The sequence below is a fragment of the Orycteropus afer genome, unplaced genomic scaffold, assembly GCF_000298275.1.
Source record: "Orycteropus afer afer isolate SDZICR_OR568_19922 unplaced genomic scaffold, OryAfe1.0 scaffold00804, whole genome shotgun sequence".
In the NCBI taxonomy this organism is placed as follows: domain Eukaryota; kingdom Metazoa; phylum Chordata; class Mammalia; order Tubulidentata; family Orycteropodidae; genus Orycteropus; species Orycteropus afer.
In genome coordinates this window covers 366,952-393,423 of record NW_006922391.1, presented here as the reverse complement: position 1 = coordinate 393,423, position 26,472 = coordinate 366,952, and the positions used below count along the sequence as shown (strand labels likewise).

At 43.1% G+C, this 26,472-nt stretch overlaps 1 protein-coding gene across 1 annotated transcript in view; it reads left to right on the top strand.

Annotated features, from left to right (window-relative positions):
- The window catches only part of TTC23L (tetratricopeptide repeat domain 23 like), a 104,273-nt gene that overhangs the window by 29,315 nt on the left and 48,486 nt on the right, over window positions 1-26,472 (top strand). The window contains exons 3-7 of the mRNA XM_042783273.1: window positions 5,312-5,435; window positions 16,122-16,278; window positions 17,626-17,751; window positions 21,251-21,428; window positions 22,424-22,532. Of these exons, the coding sequence (XP_042639207.1) occupies window positions 5,312-5,435; window positions 16,122-16,278; window positions 17,626-17,751; window positions 21,251-21,428; window positions 22,424-22,532 (694 nt within the window). The remainder of the gene's footprint in view (window positions 1-5,311; window positions 5,436-16,121; window positions 16,279-17,625; window positions 17,752-21,250; window positions 21,429-22,423; window positions 22,533-26,472) is intronic.

Below are 26,472 nucleotides of genomic sequence, written 5' to 3'. Positions count from 1 at the left end.
CTCAGGAAAGGATCAAATCTGGAGATCCTGGATAGAGTGGGAGGAAAAATGTGGAACAAAATCCAAAAACTCAATAATGACCAGAATTACTGGTCAGATGACATCTGGTGAGACTCCCAATACTATGGCCCTGGAATACATTCTGTGCCTGGAAGAAAGCTCACCCACAGAGGTGGGCTCCCAGCCCAAATGGTTAACAAGATGTACACGCAGACCACTCAACCCAAGATGACGTACTTACATACTCTATGGTAATACATCCCTTGGAGCAGTAGACTGTGGGACACCAGAGGACCAACATTCAAACTGAGGAAATGCAGGACAAACAGGAGTGCATGAGGGGCACAGAGGGATGGTTGCAGGGCAGGGAGGGGAGGAGACTGGGTTGGAGTTGAACATGGTGAATGGGGAATGAAACTAAATGCACACGTTACGTTGAACGCAAAACAAGCTCTTAAAATAAAAAATAATAAAAGAAAATAATATTTGGTTCCTCCTGTTGCTATTTGATTACCTTTAATTAATTTTTTTTTTTTTTTTAATTTTCCTTGGAAGGTTTCAGGATGATACATTTGAGTTACAAGTTCATCTTGAGTAATCCCCCATTTGTGTGCCTTTCTGTGTCTGGTTTCCATTTTTGTAAAACATCACCCAGAAGGGCTTAGGGTATTGAGGCAGGAGGTTGAGAACAAAGATAACCAGGCAGAGATCTAGGCTCAGGCTTGATAAGGGTGTAGGTCAGATGCCTGTGGTTACAGTGGAATCGTAAGCAAAGCAAAGGACCAGAAACAGGAGATAGCTGCAGAGGTCAGAGTCCAGGTATGCACTTCTAGGAGTGAGTCAAGTGCTTGGGAACTAGGATCTCTGAGTAAGGGCATAATCATGAGTGTTGGAACCCAGGAACACGAACACAGTAACACCCTTCTTCATTAGAATGCAGGCCCAGCCTGCTTCCAGAGCATTGTCTGCCAACAGAGGAGTTTTTATAGTGACTTTCTCATCAAGGGAGAAAATGATCTTAAGGTAAACGTGCGAAAAAATGGTCTGCAGATGGTTTAGGAGAGGCTGGGAGGTACCACAGATGTAGAGACTGGTACCTCCCTAAATGAGTCCTCTGTAATATACCTAGAATGTTTGCAAAGCAGAATTGTCCTGGACCCATTAGCATTTCATAAATCCAGGCTAGAAAGATCATTTCTAGAAGCAATTAAGCACTGTCTTGCATGGAGAACAAGTGTGAGATTTGAAGGGTTGAAAATCCTTGGTCAGATTGGGTAATGACAAAGATTTAGACTTTCAGAGTTAAATCTGAGGGACAGCAAAGCTTTCATCCTACTCATTTCTCACAGCCCTGCAGAACCGGGACAGTGCCACGCATTGTCACCAGCAGCAGCAGCAGTACCGGGTTGACCTCTATAGCCATGTTGCTTGGCTATGTTTCCTTGGGGCAGAGATTTTGGGGGAGGATGAATACAGGATGTTCAGAGCCAGGAACAGAACTCAAGACCTTGGGCTCCCAAACCAGTGACTCCCCGCTCCAACCCCTGACCATGTTTTTCTGCTTCTTCAAAATAGAACTTGGTTGTAGTTGTGATCAGTCCACACTGAGCACTCAAAAATGGTAGTGGAATGCTTTTAAAGCATTGCAGGAAATGTCCCCGTAACGCTGCTTACTTCCATATATTTGAGCAGGGAGCAGGTGAACCATCAGGTGGGAGAATCCTTGGACCCATCTCAGGCTCTACTGGGCCTGCACCACTCTTTAAGCTGGTTACATTTAGGTAGCAAGATTTTGGATCACTTTTTTTTTTTTTTTTTTCGATCACTTTGATGCTGAGTCTTTTTTCCTCACTATAACTCTATGAGGTAGATGGGGTAGATACCCAAATCTCAGAAAAGGAAGCTGAGGCTCAGGGTGATCTTTCCCAAATTAGCATATTTAGCAAACAACCAGCACGTCAAGCAAAGGTTTGAGCTTGACGTGCTGTTTTCACATCACCAGGAAATGAGTGCTTGGCCTTGCCTATCAGTACAGCCAATAAATGGCTGTATTTCTCAATTCACTGAAATCTATGCTTTGATGATGTGATTTTATGAATTCTAGTGCTCTGCCTATGAGTTCCCTTGGTGCAGGTCAGCTCTTCCCCTATCCTTGCTAATAGATGATTCGTTCAGCAAATATGAAATGAGCCCCTCCTGTGTGCTAGGTACTGGGCATACAGCAGTGAACATGAGGAGTGAACTTATGCCTCCAAGGATCTGATCTTGTATTGGGGGAGACAGATAATAGACAAGCAGAGAACAGTATTAATGCAATATTAGAGACAGGTAAGTAATGAAGGAAAAATAAAACCTATAAGCGGGTAGCAAGTAATATGCTAAGAGGCTGTTCTAGATAAAGTAGCCAAGAAAGGCCTCTCTGGAGTGAACAAAATGAAGTCAGAGAGTTAACAACATAGAAGAGCATCCCAAGCAGGGGGAATAGCAAATACAAACTCCTTGAATTAGAATGAATTTGTCATGTTGAGGAACTGCTGGTTGGTACGGCTCTAGCAGAGTGAGTAGGAAGAGAGGGAGAGAATGGTAGGAAGTGATATCAGGGAGCTCATTACCCTAGACCCAGATTATGCATAGCCTTGAAGGCCATGGTAAGTACTTTAGATTTTATTTGGAATAAAAAGTCAAAAGGTTTGGAGTGGGAGAGTCACACAACCTAATTTATATTAAAAGATCATGCCAGCACATCAAACATGCCTACAAATCCAAAAATGTATAATAATAGTAATAATAAAACCTATTTGGTCACCTTTGGAGGGTACTAGTGAATGAACTCATTATGTTCAAATCTGGCAAATAAAGGTAAAGAATAAATCACATACTCTGCCTTTCTAATGTGAACTGTGCTGTTGAGGAACCAAAAAGGAAATGAAGGGAAATTCCTTTTTGTAGAATTATGTTGTTGTTGTTAGGTGTCATTGAGTCAGCTCTGACTCATAGAGAACTTGTGTATGACAGAAGAAAGCATTACTGGGTCCTGTCTCCATCCTCACGATCTTGGCTATACTTGCCATTGTGTAGCCACTGTGTCAATCCATCTCGTTGAGGGTTGTCCCCTTTCTCACTGACCCTGTACTTTATCCTATGTGATCATTATAAACCCCAAAACCAAAGCCATTGCCCTTGAGTCGATGCTAACTCATAGTGACCCTACTAGCTAATAAATGAAGACAGAAGGATGGACTTAGCATATCAACATTTTACAATCTCTTATGAATTGATCCATCCAGTTCTAACATCAGAAAAAAAGAGATGAAATATTAGTTGTATTTTGATGAAAAACCACACCACCACCTATGAAGTAGTCTTTCTAAAAAAGGAAAGGGGAGAAAAAAAAGCCCAAAACAAACCAGGGTTCTAAATCCAACAACCAATTCAAAGGCAGACCAGAGAATGGAGGGATACAGTCAGTGACACCATGAAGATGCAAGCAAAGAATTCACGGCTGTGTGAAGCACAAGGGACTAAATGACCCAGTTTCTTTAACAAATAATTGACGTGAGAAAGAATCGAAATGGAGGGTATTTTGTTTCATAGTGCTTGCGTAACAAAATATACCATAAGTAGGTGGCTTACAAGAACAGAAATTTATTTTCTCACAGTTCTGGAGGCTAGGATTTTGAATTGAGGGCTTCTACAGTGCGGGACACCCTCTCTGTCTCCCTCTTTGGGCTCTAGGGGAAGATCATTGTTTCTTTCTGCTTTTGTAACCTTGGAATTTCTTGGCTGCTTATACCTACATCTTTACATAGTATCTCTCTCCCCTTTTGTGTATGCCTCTCTGTATCTTTTTTTTTCCCCCTAAAATACCACTCAGAAAAGATTAGGGTTAGCACTCACCTTACTCCAGTATAACCTCATCAAGACAACAAAAGGAAACTCCTGTTTCCAAACAGAGTCACATTCATAGGTACAGTGGTTAGGACTTTGATATGTATTGAGGGGAGGCCACAATCCAATCCATAAATAGGGGGGAACTTATAGATGAAAAGGAACTTCAGAGATCTACCAGCTGATGTGATGTGTGGACTGTAATTGAATTTTGATTTAAACTAAAATATACAGATTTATGAAATAATTTCTAGATTTATAAGACATATGATATTAAGGCATTATTGATTTTTTTGTAAGATAATAGTACTGTGGTTATGTTTTTTTTTAAGTTTTTATCTTTTACTGATACTTAGAAATGTTAATGGATGAAATGATAAATGTCTTAAATTTTCTTGAGAATAATAGAGGGGGGAGGACAGGTAGATGGGGGTAGGGTTGTGTCACAAGATTGTCCTTGAGTAGATAACTCATGATGAAGCCAAGTGTTCTGGTTACCTAGTGCTGCTCTGACAGGAATATGCCACAAGTGAGATGGCTTTAACAAACAGTTTATTCTCTTACAATTTGGGAGGCTATAAGTCCAGGTTCAAAGTGCCAGGCTCTAGGGGCTGGGTGAAAGCCCCTCAACCTTGGGCTTTAGGTCTGCCTCCTGCTCCCAGCCCACTGAAGCTGGAGGTGTCTCTTCACTCAGGCAGCTGCTGGCGGCTGAGGCTGACAAACCCGAGGTCGACACATAAAAAGGCACAGTCCCAGAGTTACCAAACCACACAGCAGGCCATTAATTCAAGTCCTTTGAAAGTCCCAAGATTGGTAGAGCATGGCAGGCTACTGAATGAAGACCCACCTACATGCAGGGTTCTAGCATGCCAAAGGGCTAGAGACCATTCCCAAATCTCCTCCTTACATATGGGAAGCAGACCACATCCTTAAAGCAGCTACTCAGCTACTTGTGGCAGATTCCACCATGGAGTTAATTGCCAGTCTCATCACTCAAAACCAGGCCCAGCCAAGTTAACATATTACCTTAACTACCACACCAAGTAATTGATTATCCATGCTATTTTTGTATATTTTGAAAATTTTCCACAATAAAAAGTTAAAATAAGTCAGTGTGGCTATTCTGGAGAAAGTAGACTGAGGAGCTAGATAAAACAGTAAAACAGGAAAGGCTGTTGTGGTCAGTGGGTTAAAGATGAGGGTGGCTTGGACTAGGGACTCATGGCAGAAATGAGGAGAAGGGATTGGTTTGAGGATTAGGATTAACTTGTAGCCAACAGGACTTGTTACATTGGACGTAGGATGGGAAGGACAGAGAAGAGAAAAAAGAAGAAAGGTGAATTCAGTTGTATATTCCAGTAACAAGAACGTAGAGCAAAGATATTTCTTTCCAAAATATTAATGATTTATTTGCTCTCCGTAGAACACCCGAGCAAACCAGGAGCTGATTCGCTGTGTCATCCTTTCCCGGATTATTTTTGGGGAAGAACATTGGAAATGTGCACAGGCTTTGGCCAACCTGGCTTATGGTTACTTGACTTTGAGAGGTACTGAGTTTCCACAGTTGGCTGTGGGTGGGCAACCTGTGAGGGATGCACTGAGCCCACACACAGCCACAGGGGAGGGGGCGATAAGAGGAGGGAGGGTGATAAGAGGAGGGGTTCCTTTCTGCCCCCAACTCACACCTTCTCAAGAAGAGGGGAAGGTCCATGCTTGAGACAGTATGGTGAGGATCTCAGTAATGAAGATAATAATGATGATAATAATTAAGTACTTGGTGTGTACTAAGCTAGTCTCATTTAATCCTCACAATATGCCATGGAGGGAGATGATTTTATAATCCTTAGCTTGCAGATGAGGACACTGAGGCACAGAGAGGCTAAATGACTTGCTAACAACTGCAAATGGACAATGGACATTATCCAGCCATAGGTCAGCTGGGGAAGGACAGGCAAATGTGCAGCCAGAATTAGGGAAGCAAGCCCAGTAATGGGACTGGCGTTCCAAAGGCAAAACTCAAATACCTTGAAAGTCTGGCTTGGGGAATGGCAAGAGCCCTAATCTTAGAGAAATGTTGCTATTAGAATGGATTCTGATGCAGGGATAAAGGCAGTGATCTATTTGTTAGAGCTAACACACAGTATAATCATGGTAGGAATTTTGCAGTCAGAATTCAATGAATATTTGTTGACAGATGGAGGCTCCTGAATTTGACTGCAGTAGCTAGATCCTGGGAGGAATTAGCGCACAGGAGTGAGTTAAGGTTGTAGGTGTGGATGAGATTGATTATAAGCGGTATGTAGAATGAGGGAGGAAGAGGCAGAATACAGAAGGCTAAGGCCTTTGGAATGAGTAGCAGAAGAGAAGCCAGTAAAGGAAATGGAAGAATCAGGAGGCTGTGTCAAAGAAGGAGAGAAGATTTCAAACAGAAGTACAAGGAGATATCAAAAAGAAGTACAGCAGGGTTTCAACAGATTCAGATGATAGAGAGTCAAGTAAAGAAAATTGCTGAAGAGAGACGCATGGATTTGGCAATTGGTAGGTCAGCAGCACTAGGCTTGGCACTGACCAGTATGCTGCTTGGGTCCTGGGAGGGCTCAGATTCAGGGAGATGAGCTAGGGCACTCCTGCTGGAATTCAGGCATGAGGTGGTGATGGCCTGAACTGGAGGGGGAGGAGTGGAAGGGTACAGGAAGTGTTTGATAGGGAGCTTTCTCTGAACCTAGGGCAAGGCCAGTTGCTGCCTCCATTGACTTGGTTAGATCACTGTGTCAGAACTATGGAAGGACATTGACCCTCATCTTCTGAAATCGTCTCACCTACTTTGCTCATGTTATCAGAAGGAATCATTCACTGGAGAAGGAGGATATCATGCTTAGTAAAGCGGAGGGCCAACAAAAAAGGGGAAGGCCCTCAACAAGATGGATGGAAACAGTAGCTGCAGTGATGGGCTCAGGTATAGCAGGGATCAGGAGGCTGACGCAGGACTATACAGTGTTTCGTTCTGTTGTGCATAAGGTCACTATGAGTCAGAGATGACTCAACAGAACCTAACAACAACAGCTTCTGAAATCAGTCCTTTCCATCATCAGACACAAACTGACCCTGAGTTTTACTTTTCCCATTAGATTCCAGTCTGAATGAAAATGGTTGAATAGCTCATATCAGAAAAGATGACGGGAACATCATTCCCACCCCACCCCCCAATTCAGTTCTTCCTGCTGCATGAATGAAGAACCACATTTGGGGTAGTAAGTTGAAGGGAAAGAAAGTTTTCCTATTGTAAAGAAAGGGAGCTCTGGTAGCATAGTGCCTAAGGCACTTGACTGCTAACCAGAAGGCTGGCAGTTCAAACCCACCAGCTACTCCTCAGAAGGAAGATGGGGCAATCTACTTCCGTAGTGATACTGCCTCGGAAACCAAATGAGGGGTTGCTATGAGTCGGGTCCGACTTGACGGCACATAACAACAACATTGTAAAGAAAAGATTTTTGTTTGTTGAGAAAAGAAAAAAAAAAAAAAACCTCACTGCCTTCGAGTTGGATCCAACCGCTCCTTGGGTTTCAGTGGGAGTATCACTCTGGAAGTAGATTGCCCAATCTTCCTTCTTGATCAGGTGAAGTGCCTACGTGGCGTAACTGCCCAGCCTTGAGCCCAGACATTCTGGTACCCAGCCTGGAGTTTCCCTGGAACAGATTATGAGCATGACCTTTGAGAATTGCCCAGTGCCTTTTATTTCAATTGTAATCCTGACCTAATCTCTTTAACTTTTTAAAGTCTGTGGTCTGTGGAATAAAACAACTAAGGCTGTGAAAAATCATTAACTTTCAAGAGGGATGAAGTGCTTGCTGAGCTCCTCTTAGTTTTTTTGTCACTAATCCTGAAACTAAAATGGACAGAATTTATGAGCCAGCCTTCTGTGTAGATGGGATATGTGTCTCATTGTGTTTCTATGCCTCGCTGCACATATGCATGTTTTATAGCCGCCAGATCTGCTTTCCTCACTCCCCTTGGAGCCATTTCTAGCATTAGAGTATGGAGGGCAAGCCAAAAGGCTGATTTATGTCAGTAAACAGTTTCTCAGTGAGTATTTAGTGAGAAATGTCTCCATGTGAAATACTGCGAAAGGCACTTTGAGAAGTGTAAGATATAGAAGGCATAGTCTTCGTCCTCAAAGGGCTTACAACCTAAGTGTGGAAGGTGAGCTGGATGGAGACATAACTACGGTTGAGGACATGTAAAATAAATGCCCTGTAATTGATTTAAATACAATGCATTGGGAAAGTTGGGTGCTAAGTGACAGGTTCTGGATGGGCATAAAATTTGAGCTAGATCTTAAAAAATGACTATGGATTGGGTAGGCAGAATGAGAGAGGGCATTTCTGATGAAGAGAAAGGCATGGACAAAGGCGTGAGGGTTAGTTCAACGTTTGTTTAGAAAGCAGTGAGCAGAACTGTCTGGCTAAGATGAGGACTGGTAAGATGGACCTGGACAGGAGAGTATAAAGAAGGAGATGGACAGACCATAGTGGTTTCAAATATAGGCTAAGGAATTTGTACTTTATTTGGTAGGCAAGGAGGGCTATTGGAGATCTTCCAGAAGAAAGATGAAAAAAACTAAGTGCCATTTTGGAAAGATTAATGTAGCAATGATAGCTAGAATAGGAGCTGTGTCAATCATCTAGGTCCAAAACTAGTCTAGTGACAGTGGGAATAGGTGAGAAAGTGAGGATTCAAGCATCTGTGAAGGGCAGATACACTTATCCTTTAAACGAGAAATCCCACTTCTGGTAATATTTCTTAAGTATACACTTATAAAATGATGTGTGGATAAGTTTACTCTTTGCAGTATTATTTGCAGTAGTAGAAGACTGGAAACAACCTAAGTATCTGTCAGTAGGGGACTAATACATACACACGCTGGCACATGTTCCTTGCTATCAAGTTGATTCCTACTCATGGCAACCCCGTGTATGCAGAGTAGAACTGCCTTTAGGATTTCCAAGGTTATAATCTTTTTTTGAAAAAACTTTGCATTGTGATTTGGGTGAAAGTTTATAGGACAAATTGGTTTTCCATTCAATAGTTCATACACATTTTGTTTCTTGATATGGATTGCAATCCCCACAATATAACAGCACTCCTGCCACCTCCTCCCTGTGTCCTTTCCTGTCCATTCCTGCCTTCTGAGCTTTGTCCCTAGGCAAATGGTTGATTGTTCTAAGGAGTGTACCTCCCTGGTGGTTACTGTTCACCTCATAGATCTGTCTATTGTTTGGCTGAAAGTTGAGCCTTGGGTGTGAGTTCAACTCTAGGCCCAAAGAGTGGCTAAGGGCCATCATTTTGGGGGTTCCACCAGGCTGTATCAGACCAATAAGCCTGGTCTTTTTATGATTTTGAGTTTTCTTCCACATTTTTCTCCCGCTCTATCCAAAATCTCCAATTATGATCTCTCTTCAAGTGGTTGGCTTTGGGAGTGAGGCACCATCTACCACTTCTGGTGTCAGGCTGAGGTTCCCATGGTCCATTAGTCCCTTGGACTAATTGTTTCCATATGAGTTTGATTTTCTTCACTCCTCTTTGCTCTGGATGAGGAGAAATAAATAGTTGCATCTTAGATGGCTGCTTGCAAGCTTTTAAGGCCCCAGTCACTGTTCACAAAAGTAGTATGAACTCCAGTATTATGAAAAGTGAAGAAAAATTTACACATGGAAAGAAACATTCTTTGATGGCTACAAGGAAAGGAAGAGAGAGGGAAATTACTAGCTAAGTAAGAGACACATATTGCCTTGGGTGAAGGGAAAGGCAATATACTGAAAGTGGTGATCAGCATAATATCACTAAGGAAAAGGAAGACATGGAGACGTGCACAAGAATTATCGATGACAAAAGTAAACACTTATTACATACACAATCCTGCATGGTCAGTAATCACCAACATTAATCTACTGGTAGATACTTAGGTAGACAAGCAAGATGACTAGGTATGGGTAGGCAAATAGGAATACACCCATGACCATATATGGGTTTGGCAGATGATATTCCTATGTACATATTTGTATGTGCTATAAAAATGTCCATGTATATAGGAGCTCTGGTAGCAGAGTGCCTGAGGCACTTGACTGCTAACCAGAAGGCTGACGGTTCAAACCCACCAGCCACTCCTCGGAAGGAAGGTTGGGCAATCCTACTTCCGTAGTGATACTGCCTCGGAAACCCAAGGAGGGGTCACTATGATTCGGGGCCAACTTGATGGCAAATAACAACAACAACAACAACAATATGTATATAGTAGAGCTAACAGGAGGCAATGGTATGGTAACTTCTTAGCCTCAACCAAACACCTTGAGAGAGAGAGTCGCTAAGACTGTGGGTTTCAGACCATAGTCACAGGGGACATCAAGCTTAACTGGCATAACATAGTACCGAGGCTATATGATCTTCACAGAGGCAGACTGCCACATCTTCCTCCCACGGAAGAGTTGGCAGGTGTGAACTGCTGACCTTAGTTTAGCAGCTGAGAGCTTAATCACTGTACCATCAGGACTTCTCTGAAAATATATTACCTCTTGAAAAATGATGATTTTAAAACGACTGTGAAGGAAGAATTGGCAGGACATGGTATTCAATTTGGGGGTAAGGAAAAGTGGGACTCAAAGATGGTTCTTGAGTTTTAGGCCCCTGCTGGTGCCACTTTCAGAGATGAGTCAATCATGAAGGAGATGTGATCTGGGGAGACAAATGAGGAGTCCAATATGTTTTTTTTTTTTTTCCATATTGATTTTCAATTGCAATAAAGAAATCTGGCAGGACATAGTGAAATTTGGAGCCAGCACTAGGGAGGCGAGGAGGAGAATCATAAGCATGAAGGAATGTTTGAGATAAGAGCTTATGAGAGGAAATGGAAGTTATAAGCATTATTCTCTTCTGAATCCAGCTTGCATTTATAGAAGTTTCCTGTCAATATATGGTAGCAACCGTTTTTTATTTATCTTCAGCAATATTTTACTTGAGTGTGATATTAATGATATTGTTCACTAACTTCCACATTCTGTGGGATCACCTTTTTTTGAAATGGGTACAAACATGGATCTCTTCCAGTCCATTGGCCAGGTAGCTGTCTTCCAAATATAGATGAGTAAGTGGCTGCAGCATAGCATCCATTTGTTGAGACATCTTCAGTGGGTATCCCATCAATTCCTGGAGCCTCGTTTTTCACCAGTTCCTTCAGTGCAGCTTCATCTCCTTCCTTTAATACCATTAGTTCATCATGTGCCACCTCTTGCAATAGATGAACATCAACCAATTCTTTTTGGTTCAATGACTCTGCATATTCCTTCCATCTTCTTTTGATGTTGCCTGCATCAGTCAATATTTTGCCCATGGAAACTTTCAATATTCCAACTCAAGGCTTGAATTTTTTTTCAGTTCTTTCAGCTTGAGAAATAACAAGCATGTTCTTCCCTTTTGGTTTTCTAACTCCAGGTCTTTGCACATTTCACTATACTAATTGACTTTGTCTTCTTGAGCTGCTCTTTGAAATCTTCTGTTCAGTTGTCATATCTTGTCATTTTTAACATTTGCTTTAGCTACTTTCTATTCAAGAGCAAATTTCTGAGTCTCTTCTGATATCCATTGTGGTCAGAAAGATTTTTTTTCTGTCTTTTTAATGACCTTTTGCTTTCTTCATGTATGATGTTCTTGATGTCATTCCACAACTCATCTGGTTTTTGGTCATTGATGTTCATGGCATCAAATCCGTTCTTCAGATTGGCTTTAAATTCAGGAGGGATATTATCAAGGTCATATTTTGGCTCTCATGGACTTGTCTTAACAGTCTTCAGCTTCAGCTTGAACTTGCATATGAACAGTTAATACACAGTCAGCTCCTGGCCTTATTTTGGCTGAAGATATTTTGTTTATTATTAATGAAGCAATAAATTAATCAAGCTGCCTCTTATGACTGGGAACTGTCCAGGTCCTCAGGACTCTGTTTCAGGCATCAGAAAGTACAGGAGCATGAAGTCATGAATTCTGCTTTCTTTTTTGGCTTGCAGGAAACAAAACTGATACACATGAAATGACAAGGATGATAAAACCCAGGTCCTCTGACCTGCGAGAAGCCTACCACCCATGTGAAGCGAGTGTGCGTTTGAGAGTGCAGTTCTTCTCTAGAGATTCTGTAAGAAGTTTAAAAGTTTTAAAGTAGAGGAATTGATGAAATGGTTGTGGAAAACAACTGCAAAAAGAGCACTGAGGTGGCTATGAGGAGCACTCACTGGCTATGAAAAATGTCCAGAGGAAGGACAGATACAGTGATCTGCTTCATAAGAGGAAGAGGCCCTGGTAATAGTCATGATGATAGTGAATATTTATGCAGAATCACTTCATGTCCCTGTGCCTGGCACTGTTTAATCCTTTTTCACGAATTAATTAAATTCATCCTTGCAACAACCATCAAGATAGACGCTATTAGTTTGCCTTTTTTATTGTTGTAGAAGCCCAGGAGAGAGATGAGAATGTTCGCTTACATTTGCATGTGCTGCTCCCAGAACCACAGTTGCCAGTTCAGCAGGTTTTACATTCACAGCTCAGTGGAATCAGTTACATCACTCATGCTGTGTGACCATCACCAGGGTCCTTTGCTGAATTTTCCATCCCCATAAAGAAAAGCTCAGTGCTTCCCTAACAGTAATCGCTCCCATTTTCCCTTCCTTCCCACCTGTAAACCACTATTCTGATGTCTATATATTTACCTCTTGTATGTACTCCATAAGGAGCCCTCATGGCACAGTGGTCAAACCCTTAGATGCTAACTGGAAGGTTGGCTGTTTGAATCCACCAGTGGCTCCACAGAAGACCTGGCGACCTGCTTCTGTAAACGTTACAGCCTAGGAAACCCTATGTGGCAGTTTTGCTTTGTCATACAGGGTTGCTATGAGTCGGAATCGACTCCAGGGTTGGAACCGACTTGATGGCATGCAACAACAGTGAGCCGAGAGGGGTAGTTGAGCTGATTCAGGAATGGTTTTTGTAGCTCTTCCTATTGGTCCTTTCTTTCTCCTGCTGACCCTGTATATGATACCAGTTTCCAGAGAAGCATCTGAATTTGGTTGCTGCCCTTCTTAATGACATGTTCCCAAAGGCTGCCTGGTTCTTGTGGAAAACAACTGCAAAAAGAGCACTGAGGTAGTATCCTCTGACCTCTTTCAATCTCATGAGTGGGGAACAGAGTCACCATCAGTAGCCCAAGGCTTATTCCTATCAGTCCAGACATAACCACCATCCTCCAATCTTTTTACTAACTCTGACACCAGCTGTTCCTCCCACAACACTCACTACTTCTCTAAGTTCGATAATTCATTGCAATGGCAACACAGCACTCACAGACAATACTTACAATTATGGGGTTTATTAGGGACATAACAGGCTAAAATTCAGGTTCAGGAAGGCACTTAGGATACAGTTCTTGGATCAGGACAGGCTACCCTGTGCTATGCTATGCCCTCAGGCATGCCTCTAGCCTTTGGCCTCTCAGCCTGCCCTGCTTGGGTAAGTGTGTTACAAAATTCTTATAGCTCTGACAAGAGGTATACCTATGTGCACCCCACTCGGCCAGCAAGCGTCCTGCCCAAAGGCACTCAGCTTTCTCACTCTGTGGGTCAGGCAAGCCTGCCATTCTGTCTCATGCCTCATTGTTCCACTGCGACCATCTCTCAGCCAGGCATCTCTGCCAGGGCATCTCTGCCAAGGAGGTCCAGTGCAGGGATCTTGGGTCCTAGGATGCACTCCACTCCAGTTCCCGCTTTTCTTTCTTGATGGCAGTGAGATCCTCCCTTCTGTCTTTGTTGTTGTTATGTGCCATTGAGTCAGACCTGACTCATAGCAACCCCTCCTTGGGTTTCTGAGACAGTATCCCTACAGAAGTAGATTCCCCAACCTTCCTTCCGGGGAGTGGCTGGTGAGTTTGAACCGCCAGCCTTCTGCTTAGCAGTTAAGTGCTTTAGGCACTATGCTACTAGAGCTTAGCAGCATGGCAAAACTAACCAATCCTCACATTAGAATTCCATACACCTTATTTGCATGGTCCCACCCAGTAATCTGGTGGGAGTTACAAACACTGGTTAGAAAAGCCATACCAAGTAATTCACTGTACCAGAACAACCTATTTGATAAAAAGACTCCCCTACTTTCCTAGTTTATTGTCTTAGTCTCTGAAGTAGAAACTCCAGCCTCTGATGTCCCAGGCAGAATTTTCTGTGAGCTTTTACTTTGTTACTACCTTCTTCAGGCCCTAGAAGGGCTCCCCACTTCCTGCAAGAAGATGTTACTAACTCAGTTTTTCTCAAAGTGTGAGTCTCAATTACCTGTACCAGTATCACCTAGGGTGCATGTTATAGATGTCAATTCTTGGTTCCCACCTTTGACCTTGTGAATTGAGGCCCAGGAATCTGCATTCACAGTCAGTTGGAGAGCCACTGCTATCTGGTAACTTATGACAGCCCTCTCCTTGGAGAGGCAGTCTATTTTTCTCTCCAGTTGAGACCTACAGACCCTGATGTCTCTGAGTGTTCCACAGAGACTTCTTTATGGCTCTCCCAGAGAACGCTTTGTTCCCTCTCATTATTACAATTCATTAAGGAGGTCCAGCACATACTTGGAACATATGAAGCTACAGGCATCAAAAGGCAAGTCCTTTCAAACGAGCCCTGCTGCTGTTGGCTTTCACTCTGACTGTGAAACCAAGTGCCATGGGCCAGAGGCAGTGCAAGGTGAGTAGGACATGGGGCTGGAGTTGTGAAGGGAAGAATATGGCATCAGGATGGGGCACATTGGGCCAACTTCGTACATTCCCCGTTCCAATTATTAATGGATGTTTGCTGCTGCCACTTCTCATTTTGAGTCATGCCATATCAGCAAATGAAGGTCCTAAAGCTTTACTCCATTCACATCCAGGTCAACTCTGCTTGGAGGAGGCAGCTCTTCCCCAGTCGTATTTTGAGTGCCTTCCAACCTCAGGGGCTCATCTTCTGGGACTCTAGTAGACAGTGCTTCCCTGCTATCCCTAACATTTTCAGTGGCCAGTTTTCTCAGAAGTGGACAGCCACATCTTTCTTTTGAGTCTGTCTTAGTCTGGAAGCTCTGCTGAAACCTGTCTTGTCCACCATGGGTGACCCTGCTGGTATTTGAAATACCGATGGCGTAGCTTCCAGCATCCCAGCAACATGCAAGCCACCACAGTATGACAAACCAACAGCTGAGTGGTGGGCCTACTTAGCAATGGGGGATGTCTGAAGAGAAGAGGCAGGAAGTGAACACCAGCCATTACTGTTTTTAGGAAGGTGGAGAGTAACTCCTAGGATACATTCTCTGAAAGCTTTTTTCTTCCCCTCCCCCCGGGGATCATGAGACACAAGTGAGGCTGGAGGTTGAGGGAACAATCCTGTAAACCGAATGTTCCTAGGTCACTCTCTGTTAAATGGACAAATAGCAGCTTGACTAAGTGCCCAGAAAAACCCTCCTTTAGTTAGAAAACAAGAGGGGAAAACCCCACAAGTGTTCTCAGCTGGGGTTTTGCCTTCCCTTTGTCTTCTTAGTGAGGCCCTCACTGCATTTAGAAATTGGCTTCTCTCTATGTATGTGACCAATTACTATCACTAGCTTCATCTTGGACTGACGAAGTCTCCAGATGGAAGTAATTGCAATCATAAGTGCTTGTATATATAGGCTGCATTTTCCAGAAAGCTCAAAGCACAGCACTCTGTGGCCAAGCCTGGTTGGTTCCCGTGCTAATTCTACGTGTTCGTAAGGAGCAACTTCAGCAATTGTCGTTGCTCAACATTTGGAGCATGGAAGAACCTTCGCAAGTTAAAAAGGTCCCACGGCATTAGCGTCAGCACCGAGAATGGGACGCTAAGCTTCCCTTCCCGTCTTTGTCAGTGGTTTCCAAAAGGTCCACCACCAGTGCAGTTGCTGCCTAAGAATCACTTATGGAGTCTGTTAAAAATACAGCTGGGGGCCAATGGTCTAGAAGTTCCAACTCAGTAAGTCTGAGGAATCAGTATTCTTCATAGGCTTTCCAGATAATTCTGCGGCACAGCTGGGTTTGTGAGCCATTGCTATAGACCATATCATTATCACGCTACCCATCTTATGTCCTCCCAGGAGGGTCTTTCACTGAATCATGTCTTTTTACTCTTTGTTTCTTGCCACCCACCCTCAAACTTCCCCAGGCCTCCCCGCTCAGGCCAAGAAACATGCTGAGTCAGCCAGGACCACACTGCTGACCTGGAAGGTAAAAACGACCTCAAATAAGGAGAAGAAAGAAATCATGGAAACACTGATCATCCTCTACTACACTCTGGGAGTGGCCTGGCTCCTGCAGAACCAATATCCTTCCCTTCCCTGTGGGGTCCGGTGCTCAGGGCTGTCAGTCACACACGTCAGATGGGTCCTCTTACACCAAGGGTGAGAGAGATTGAGCCAGCACCCTGTAGCTCGGTTCCCAGACTCAAGCCATCACCAAACCACTCATCTCCACCTGGAAAGGTCTGAACTTCCCTCCTGTGTCTACTTGTATCCTCTTTGACTTGAGCTATGGAAGGGATTTCCCTGGGGGCACAGTTCTAGCCCCAGTTAGCCAGTTGAAAGTTTTCTGAGTCTGCCCTACTCTTTGAATGTATCCAAGAAAATCAGTATTAGCAGTGATATGGAGGCAGGTTGGAGAAAGATGAGGACATGAGTGACTGGTTGGTGGTAATGCAGGAGAGGAGACAACGGGTGGTCATTTAAAGCACTGCTGGACAAGAAGGCCGCACACTGTAATTTCCTGGGGAGCTTTAAGGATTACTGATGTCTGGGTCCCACCCCCGAGATGTGGATTTCATAGGTCTGACGTATGTGTGTTCGTTGGGATTTTTAAAATCTCCTCAGGTTATTGTAACGATCATTTCAGTTTTTTTTTTTTTTTTGAAATGCTGTTGATAATACAGCTCATGAAGCCAGAGGCCAAGCAAAATAGATACAAGAAATAGTTCTCTATGTCTCCAGAGGAGGACTGTTAAACATCCCTCTCCTCAAAATGCTTGTGATTTTGGCAGGCTTTTGGGACCATCTCTGCTTGAAAACTTACGGGCATTTCATATTCACAAACAATCGTGAGCACCCTTTGAGCCCCATGTCCCCAGTGTCTCTTCTAAACAGATGACCAGCTTGTGGAATGTGACCTGTGGCCTTCAGCTGTCCCACCCACAGCAGGAGGCTGCTGAGAAGGAGGGAACTAGAAGGTATTGGGAAATGAAGGGGACTTTCTTTCCTGCTGTTTGTCTCTCAAACTACCCTGCTTTTGCTTGGACTTTCCAAATGGCCAGAAAGCCCTTCGGCAGAATTAGTCCCTCTCTTTCTATTCATAGGAACCAACTTGACAAAAATGAGTAACTGCTACCGTGCAGTAGATGCCTCTGAAGGAAATTAGTGTAATTACAGTTTCTATTCATCCTCACGGGCCTGCATTCACCCCAGCCCAGGGTTCAGCCAGTCACCACAGGAACCCAGGGCCCTGCCCTTTCTAAAGAACTCTTCCTTGTTGACAGTGGAGGCTGGAGAATGGAGACCCTAGTTAAGTGCCCATCTTTAAATGCTCTGTTTGCCCACAGGACCCTTTTGTTTGCTTATCAACTGCTCTCTTTGCCCAGTGGACTTACTTTGTGTGCCTGGCCTTTTCCTCAACTAAATCACTGGCAGGGAGGCCTATTTCAACCTGCAGAAGGCAGAAAGAAGCATGAAGGAGCTGAAAGAATTGCATACGGGGAGCATTTGTGGATTGCAAGTCTCAGAGAAAGACGTAACAATTGCTTTGGGCAGGTAAGCTCCAGTCTCAGAGACGCTTATGCTTTATGAGTGAGGCATTCGTTACAGGAGTGCGCTGTATACTCTGAAAGGGGAGACAGATTGGGGGGAAAGGTGGAATCTGGAATGGGAATCAACGAGGCTTGTGTTTACTAAATGTCTTCATTGTGCAAGTGGGCCCTGGGTAAAATGCTTGGCTGCCAACCAAAAGGTTGGTGCTTTGAACCCACTGGCTGCTCCAAAATATGTAGTAGTCCATTTCCATAAAAATTTACAGCCTTGAAAACCCTTTGGGGCAGTTCTGGTCTGTCCTGTAGGGTTGTGATGAGTCAGAATTGGCTCTGCAGCAGCGGGTTTTGGTTACATGCTGTGCTTGGAGCTTCCTTAAGTGCACTGCCCCATTTAATCCTCACAGCCACCCTGAGGTAGTCAGTGCAATTATCATCCCATTAGAGTGAGCAGGGAAACCGAAGTTGAAGTTAAACAGTGTCCAAGATGACATATTTTGTAACTGTTGGATCCATGAACTCAGGGGCTCAAGCCTTCTTCATACTACATCTCACATGTATTCTAGAACTGTGTTACTTTTTTTTTTTCTCTATTGTAACCTACTGCTGTCATTAAATGTGACATCTTCACAGATGAAGAAAGAGCACTTAATGAAAACAGTTTATTGGAAGTCCATGAAAGCTATGCACAGCTCATACATTTTTTAAATAATGATTTTTTTGTTGTTGTTGACAGCATACACAGCAAAGCATAGACCAGTTCAACAGTTTCTACATGTACATTCAGTGACAAGTGAGTTACAACACGTGCATTTTTAAGGAAAGTTCTGTTCCATGTAGAAGCAAAGTCCACGGCATTTCTTCAAGCCAGAACAAGACTTAACTGTTTTGCATTTCAGTTAGGGATCCTCTGAGAATGAAAATATTTAGAAACGAGAGCTGGCCCATCAGATTGTCAGAAAAAAATAAAATAAGATAATAAAAGGCTTACTGTTCCCTAAATTTTTCAAATATCTTTACATCCTTGAAACCAGTCTGTTTCCAAAACTGTAAGTACTTGGCACAGTGGGGCAGATGATGGAATGGCAAGTAAATGAAATAAATGAAATGCATATGTCATGTCTGCCTCTTGGAAACAACCATGAATCTAGCAGTCAAGTGGGAAGTGGTAGGGAGATGTTGAAATGCCCAGAGCTAAATCAAAGTATTGACGAAGCCCACAGGACCATAAATTAGAGGCTGCTGTTACATGGGTCGGTGACTAAGGTTTTGTGCCCATGTGAAAGATAGCCTGGTTCCTTTTTCAGAATAAATGCCATTTTATTTGTTTGTTTAATTTATTCTTTGTACACAGTTTACTGAGCACCTACTTTGTGCAGGCACTGTTCCAAGTGTTACAGTGTGCATTAAATATAACTACATACTAAAAAACCAAACTAAACTCACTGCTGTCGAGTCAAATCAGACTCATAGCGACCCCTCCTTGGGTTTCCAAGGCAGTATCTCAATGGAAGTAGATCGCCCCGTCTTTCTTCCGAGGAGTAGCTGGTGGGTTTGAACCACCAGCCTTCTGGTTAGCAGTCAAATGCCTTAGGCACTACACCACCAGAGCTCCCAAAACTACACCGTAGCTACTGTTAACTGCATACTAGATACTGTTGTGCTGTGTATGATTTATCATTTATTCATCAGCACAAGCTGGTAAGGTAAGCATTTTTATTATTTTCATTTCACAGATAAGAAAATTAAGACACAGTTTAAGCAACCCAATGTGCCAACTAGTTGGTAGAAGAGTTAGGATTGTAATTGAGGCATCTGAGGCCATAGCTCACCTCTATACCACAGAGAATTATGTCTAATAGTGACCAAATATTTGGTAAGGGCAAGTCCGTTCTCCCATTTTAGGGATGGGGAAACAAAAGCAAGATTGTTCAAGCCAAACAATTTGAGTAATATCTCTCTATGTGGTGTGGTTGCTCAAAAGAGATTTGTGAAATTATCAGGTAACATAACAGTGCTCTCTTGATTATTAATCCTAATCTTTGAGGGAAAGATAAACCTTCTAACGTTAAAAAAAAAAGTAACTGTTGCTGGAATGCCTCATATAAAATAATTATATGTGTGTGTGTGTGTGTGTGTGTATACACAAAGCTGTACACATATATGTATTTTTAATTCAACTTGGGAATACAAAGACGGAGGCAAGGTACGTGAGGGGGAAATAATGTTGACTGTATATCTGCCACTTGTCAGGTGATTTTATGTATCTTCACAATAATCTTGAGATTTAGATATTCTTAACCTTGTTTTGAGTGCCTGGGTGGTACAAATAGTTAATGTACTTGGCTGCTAACCAAAAGATAAGAAGTTCAAGCTCACCCAGAGGCACCTTAGAAGAAAGGCCTGGCAATCTACTTCTTGAAGAATTGGCCGTTGAAACCCCCATGGGGGGAAGAGCCCATGGAGGGGAGAGCCCCGTGGGGGGAAGAGCCCCGTGGTGGGGAGAGCCCCATGGGGGAGAGAGCCCTCTAGCGGGAAGAGTCCTATGGGGGAAACTCTACGGTGCACAGTTCTGCTCTGACACCCACGGCATCTCCGTGAGTTGGAGTGGATTCCATGGCGCACAGAAACCATCACCACCATGTTTTACTTGGAAGAGAACATAGGCTCCCAGAATGCTCATAAAGGTAACTATAGAATTTTGTGCTACTCATTTTCTTGTGCCTTGCTGTCTCTAGAAAGATAAGTGCAACAAAATAGTGTCTTATGCTCATTTTTAAAATGCATGTTCTCAATTTTGTTGTGGAAAATTTGAAAATACAGACAAGTATGAAAAAGAAGAGTCATTTGTAATATCACCATCCAGACATAACTGTCTTGGATATTTTGTCTTTTTCCTCCTAATCTTTGTGTGATGTGTGTGTGTATGTGTGATAGGTACAGTTTTCTATTTTGCTTTTATACTTAGCACATTTTTACTATCTCCCTACAGTGTTAATCTAAAAAGAAAGCTTTGTTTTTAATGTCTGTGAAGGATTTATTGTATGGCTATGTCACAATTTATTTAACCAGCCCCCTTTGGGGAATATTTATGTTGTGTTCTCTATCCTTTCTTATTTTCAACTGAGGAAGAATAAACCAAACTAAATTAAGCAAAACAAAACACAAACTTTCTTTGGACTGAAAGAGAGGGAGCCAGAGGTAATAAATGTTTGTTTTTAGAGAATCTGTGTTAATGGGTAAAGTTGCATCTTGTGAGTTGCTGGAAACCATTTGTCTTCCTTTTGTAATTTGATAAAACTAGACTATAGCATGATGCAGTAATGGGTTTAATGAATGGAACCAGTTGGGTAAAATGCAGGGTAATGTGAGTTTACTCTTTACTGCAAGGCTGGGTTTGGAGATGATTGGCCTGTGGAGGCCATATTGTTTAGCTCTTAGAACTTTTGTGTCTGTAAAGTAAGTGGTCTTTCTGTCACTTTCCACCTTCATCCCTTTTCTTTTAGAGCCTCCTTGGCCATCCACAGGTTGAACCTAGCCCTGACATACTTTGAAAGGGCAATTGGCAATGTCATTGCTGCCAAGGGCGAAAAGACGTCCGATCTGATCAGTCTCTATGAGGAAATTGCTCAGATTGAGCAGCTGAGGAAGAATCACCGGCAGGCCATCCAGTACTTGGAACAGGTTGGTGGGGTGGCTGGGGCCAGGCCAGTTCCCTGGGCCAGGGAACCTTGGGTTTCCAGAAGAGCAAGGGGGTGGGGTTGATTCTACATTAACCCTGACTTCCCTTCAGATCCACGCAAGAGTCCTTCCTCAACCTTAAGTGACCTGGGCAGAGAACACTGTCTTACAGTGGGTGCATTGGCTGCATGACCTGATGTGAGGTAGTGGTTCCCCTCTCGCTCCTTGTCACAGCTCTATCAAGGTTACAGTATGAGTGAAGAGGAAACCTGGTGTCATTCCACCCCAAGGAAAAAGCCATTAAGGACAACTGAACTTAGGTCATCAGCAAAACATAAAGGGGTTTTTAAATGAAAAATGTTTTGGCATAATGCTGCCATTTGCCCTTTAAGCTAGTCTACCTGTTTGTATTTCCAAGTCTAGGGTCAAAATAACAAAAGGATGTTTCACTTGGAGGTAGCTAAGTTGACGGATGCCCACAAGAAAACAAAACCTAGGAAGGAATGCTGACTCTATCATCTGAAAACCGTTTAGGGTGCTTTTATGTATTGCATACTTGAAACTGCCCTTGAACTGCTAAACTCACCTTTTCTTTCGTCCAAATGAGAACCCTTCAAGTATCTTCCACAGCTAAAAAAGAATGGAAATATTGGATTTTCTGTACCATAGAAAAGGTGCAATGTAGTCCAACAGCATAGGTGAGAAAAGTGTGAGCCCGAGGAAAGACATACAGACAGTCTCACAAGTCAAGGTTGTTAATATCACATTTGGGAGAAATGTTAGGAAACATCCCTACCAAGGCCATGGTTCCCTACTAACCAAAGCTCAAACCTATCAGTCGTCTAACTCCATGATTACCTATATATTAGCTATTATAAACTGGCAATTCTATGAGAGCCACTAGCCACAGAAAACCCCTCAAGAACATAGACATAAACACTGAAACACTGTTGTCTGAGTACTTACTGAGTACTGAGTCATGATTTTCTGTATCCCAGGCCTATACCATCTGTGTGTCCGTTTTCACTGAAGTCAGCCCGAAAACCGCCGAGGCAAGTGCACTACTAGCCAAAGCTTATGCCACATCTGGAGAGGTCCAGCACCGGGGTAGGTAGCAGAGGTGGTCTTGTGGTTACCATAATTTCCCCAGTTACAAGAAGACTGGCAATAGGTCTGCCTATAAACATGGAAAGATCAAAATTCACTACTCATGTTGTGTTCAAGATCTTGTGCTGGACATAGTGCTGAACCAAATCAGTTATGCTTGAATTTGAGCTTGATGATATCCCCTGAAATTAACTGGAATTTCAAAACAATATGATGATTTGATTTCTATTTGCTTTATCCCATAGAATCTCAACACAATTCACCTGCATAAGGACTAGAGATTGTACACACTCTGAGTGTGACCTGTGATGTGTTGATGAGCAAATCCGATGATACAGTGAGAGGCATTGGCTCCTCCCCTCCCCTCCTCCACTTTCTACCTCTTCACATGTTGAATCTTTCCTCTGGCTTACAGGAGAGAAGAGTTGTAGCAACTAGAATTTTTCCTGATCTACATTCAAACGTGAGGTTTTCAGGAATTGTGGTGGTTAAGTTTGTATGTCAACTTGGCTTGGCCTGATTGAGTGGCTGGGCAGCTGATGGTAGTTATTCCCCATTATGAGACTGGCAGTCAATTCCATGGTAGGATCTACCACAACCAGCTGAGTAGCTGCCTTTGGGATGTGGTGTGCTTCCTGTATATAAGGAGAAGCCTTGGGGATAGTCTCTAGCTTACGGCATGCTTGGATTCTTCATGTAGCTATGTCGTTGTTCAGCAGCTTGCCATCCTCTGCCGACCTTGGGACTTACAGTGGACTTAAATTAATGGCCTGACATGTCGTTTGGTAACATAGGGACTGTGCCTTTTTACTTGTCAACCTTGGGCTTGTCAGCCTCAGCAACCAGCAGCTGTCTGAGTGAAGAAAAGCCTCTAACTCCAGGGGACCTGGAGCAGGAGGCAGAGCTGGACCCCAAGGTTGAAGGGCTTTCACCCAACCCCTAGAGCCTGGCACTTTGAACTTGGACTTAAAGCCTCCAAAGTGTAAGAGAATAAACTGTTTGTTAAGGCCATCCCGATTGTGGTATATTTTTGTCAGAGTGGCACTAGGTAACCAGAACAGAATACCGAGAGAGTGGGATGCAGCTCTGACAGATACCTAAAATGTGGAAACAGGAGTGGAGTGCTTCCTTGACCCAAGACCCTGGCAGAGAGACCCCGGCACATGGCATAAGAGATGACAGGAGCAGACCCAAGAGACTGGCAGAGAGACCAGAATGAAAGATGGCAATAAGAGAACCCAGAGACCAGCATTAAACAGCAACAGGCTTACCAGCCCACGGAGGAGAAAGCCGGGTGCCATTGGGTAGGTGGTTTCCTGGTGGAGTGGGTTGCCTTTGGCATTAATTGGTGAAGAGACCGGCATAAAATGGAGTAGCAGGTTGGCCAGCCCATAGAGCAAGAAAGCTAAGTGTCCTTTGGGCAGAAAGATTTCTGTCAGAGTGGGTTGGCCTCGGGCATTAATTGACAGAAGCAGAGAGACTAAGGAAATGGGAGGCAGAGCTGCCTTAGCCTCAAAGGGTAGCACCATGGCCTTTGGGGTTGAACTATCATAGCCCCCTAGGTTTCAAACAGTTAGACCTTCACCAACTCGGTTCTGGAGTGTGGAGCTGCTAGTTCATGTGAGCTAGTGGAATGGAGCCATAGCTGCTGAGCAAGAGTGAGGGGGCATGGCTGCCATGCCCAAGAGGGAGAGGAACAGGGCCTGCCAGGCCAAGGGGGTGAGGTTGCCACTCAGGAATTAGGGAGTCACCCAGTGAAGAGATTTGTACAGATGCCACCTATTGAAGATCTGTACAGGTGCCAAGTTGACAAGGGGTGGAATTGTGGTGGTTAAGTTTGTATGTCAACTTGGCTGGGCCTGGTTGAGTGGCTGGGCAGCTAGTGGTACTTATTCCCCATGATGAGATTGGCAGTTAACTCCATGGTGGGATCTACCACAAGCAGCTGGGTAGCTGCCTTTGGGATGTGGTCTGCTTCCTGTGTATAAGGAGAAGCCTTGGGGATAGTATCTATCTTATGGCACACTTGGACCCTGCATGTAGCTGTGTCGCCATCAGCAGACAGCCATGCTCTGCTTACCTTGGGACTTTCAATGGACTTAAAATAATGGCCTGCCATGTGGTTTGGTAACATTGGGACTGTGCTTTTTACTTGTCAACCTTGGGCTTGTCAGCCTCAGCAGCCATCAGCTGTCTGAGTGAAGAAAAGCCTCTTGCTCCAGGGGGCCTAGAGCAGGAGGCAGAGCTGGACCCCAAGGTTGAGGGGCTTTCACCCAGCCCCTAGAGCCTGGCACTTTGAACTTGGACTTAAAGTCTCTGTAAGAGAATAAACTCCTGTTTGTTAAGGCTATCCCATTTGTGGTATATTCTTGTCAGAGTAGCACTAGGTAACCAGAACAGGGATCTAGAAGAAAGCTGTGCAATTAATTTCTCCTTCAGTAGTGGTCCGTTGTCTGGCAAAGTCATCCTTTTGGAAAGTGGGCATCTTTGGGAGGGATAGATGGACCAGTGAGGAAGGACAGTGCCCCACATTCAGCTGGCCTGATTGGATTAGTGGGCACTATAGATTGAGTGGCCAGTCAGGAGAACTTGGGATTTGTGAAAAATGCAATTTAAACATTCTTTAAATGTTTGTTCTCTCTGCTTATAATAGTAATCCATTTTGGTATATATTATTCTTTAGACATATATGAGTGTGTGTGTGTGTGTGTGTGTGTGTGTGGTAGGTTTTAGCTTCTTTTTCCATTCTTGTATTTTCTCATGTCATTAAACATTTTTTGAATTTGAAGACATTATTTTGATATCTTAATTTTTATCATAAATTGTCATGCATTATATAGCATAAATGTTTATGGAGATCCCCTGACTATTTTCCAGCTAAATATCTTTCTCCTTTTTAAAATTGTCTTGTGTATTTATATTTTGTTTGTGTTTTTTAAAGTCTTTATAGTTCTGAACAAACTATTTTTGAATACAGAAAAACAAATTTAAGTGGGAAAAAGTTTATGACTATAGAATTGGGAAATTCCAAGCCCACTTTATTTTTTTCTTGTATACTAATTTTTAACTTTAAAGAAAATATGGGTCCTTACCTTATCTATCATTTATTAAGTTAAATCCAAGATGGATTAAAATTTTATACATCAAAACTGAAAACATAAATTAACCAGAAGAAAATACAGTACTAGAATAAAAAATATCAAAATTTAAATTTGGGTAAAAGACTCAATAAGCACACATAAAGACATACCATAAAAGAAGATGAAAAGAGCTAATTACATAGAGATCTAAAATTTGTACCTGTCAAAAAGCACTATAAAGAAAATTAAAAGCAAAAAAGACCACTCTGATAGAGACTGGTGAAACTCCTGAGACTTGGCCAGTAGTCAACCTTAGGGTGTAGAATTGAACTCATTCCCATGACTTAACTTCCAGCCAAACATTAGACAGGCCTTTGAGGTGAACAGTTATACTACATAGGTAAACTCCTCCTCATGCTTGTTAAAGTACAGAGTCAGTGAAAAAGAGGAAGACCCTTAATGAGATGGACTGACAGTGTCTGCAAAGATGGGCTCAAGCACAGCAAGGATTGTGAGGATGGTTCAGGACTGGGCAGCGTTTCATTCTGTTGTACATGGGGTAGCTATGAATCAGAGCCAATGTGATGGCACTTAACAACAACAAGAGGTACACATATTAGAATAATCAATCATGGGAGATGAGAAGGGCAGCATTTGCGCAGGGGGATTGCTCAGAGGGCAGGGATACATAGGAAAGAAGGACACAGAAATGGTAACCACCAGGAGGAAGTGGAAAGAGAGCTGTTACAGCATGGGGATTGCAATCATTGTCACAAAACAAAATGTGTATGAACTGTTGAATGAAAAATGAATGTGCTCTGTAAATTTTCACCCAAATCTCAACTAAGAAATCAAACAAG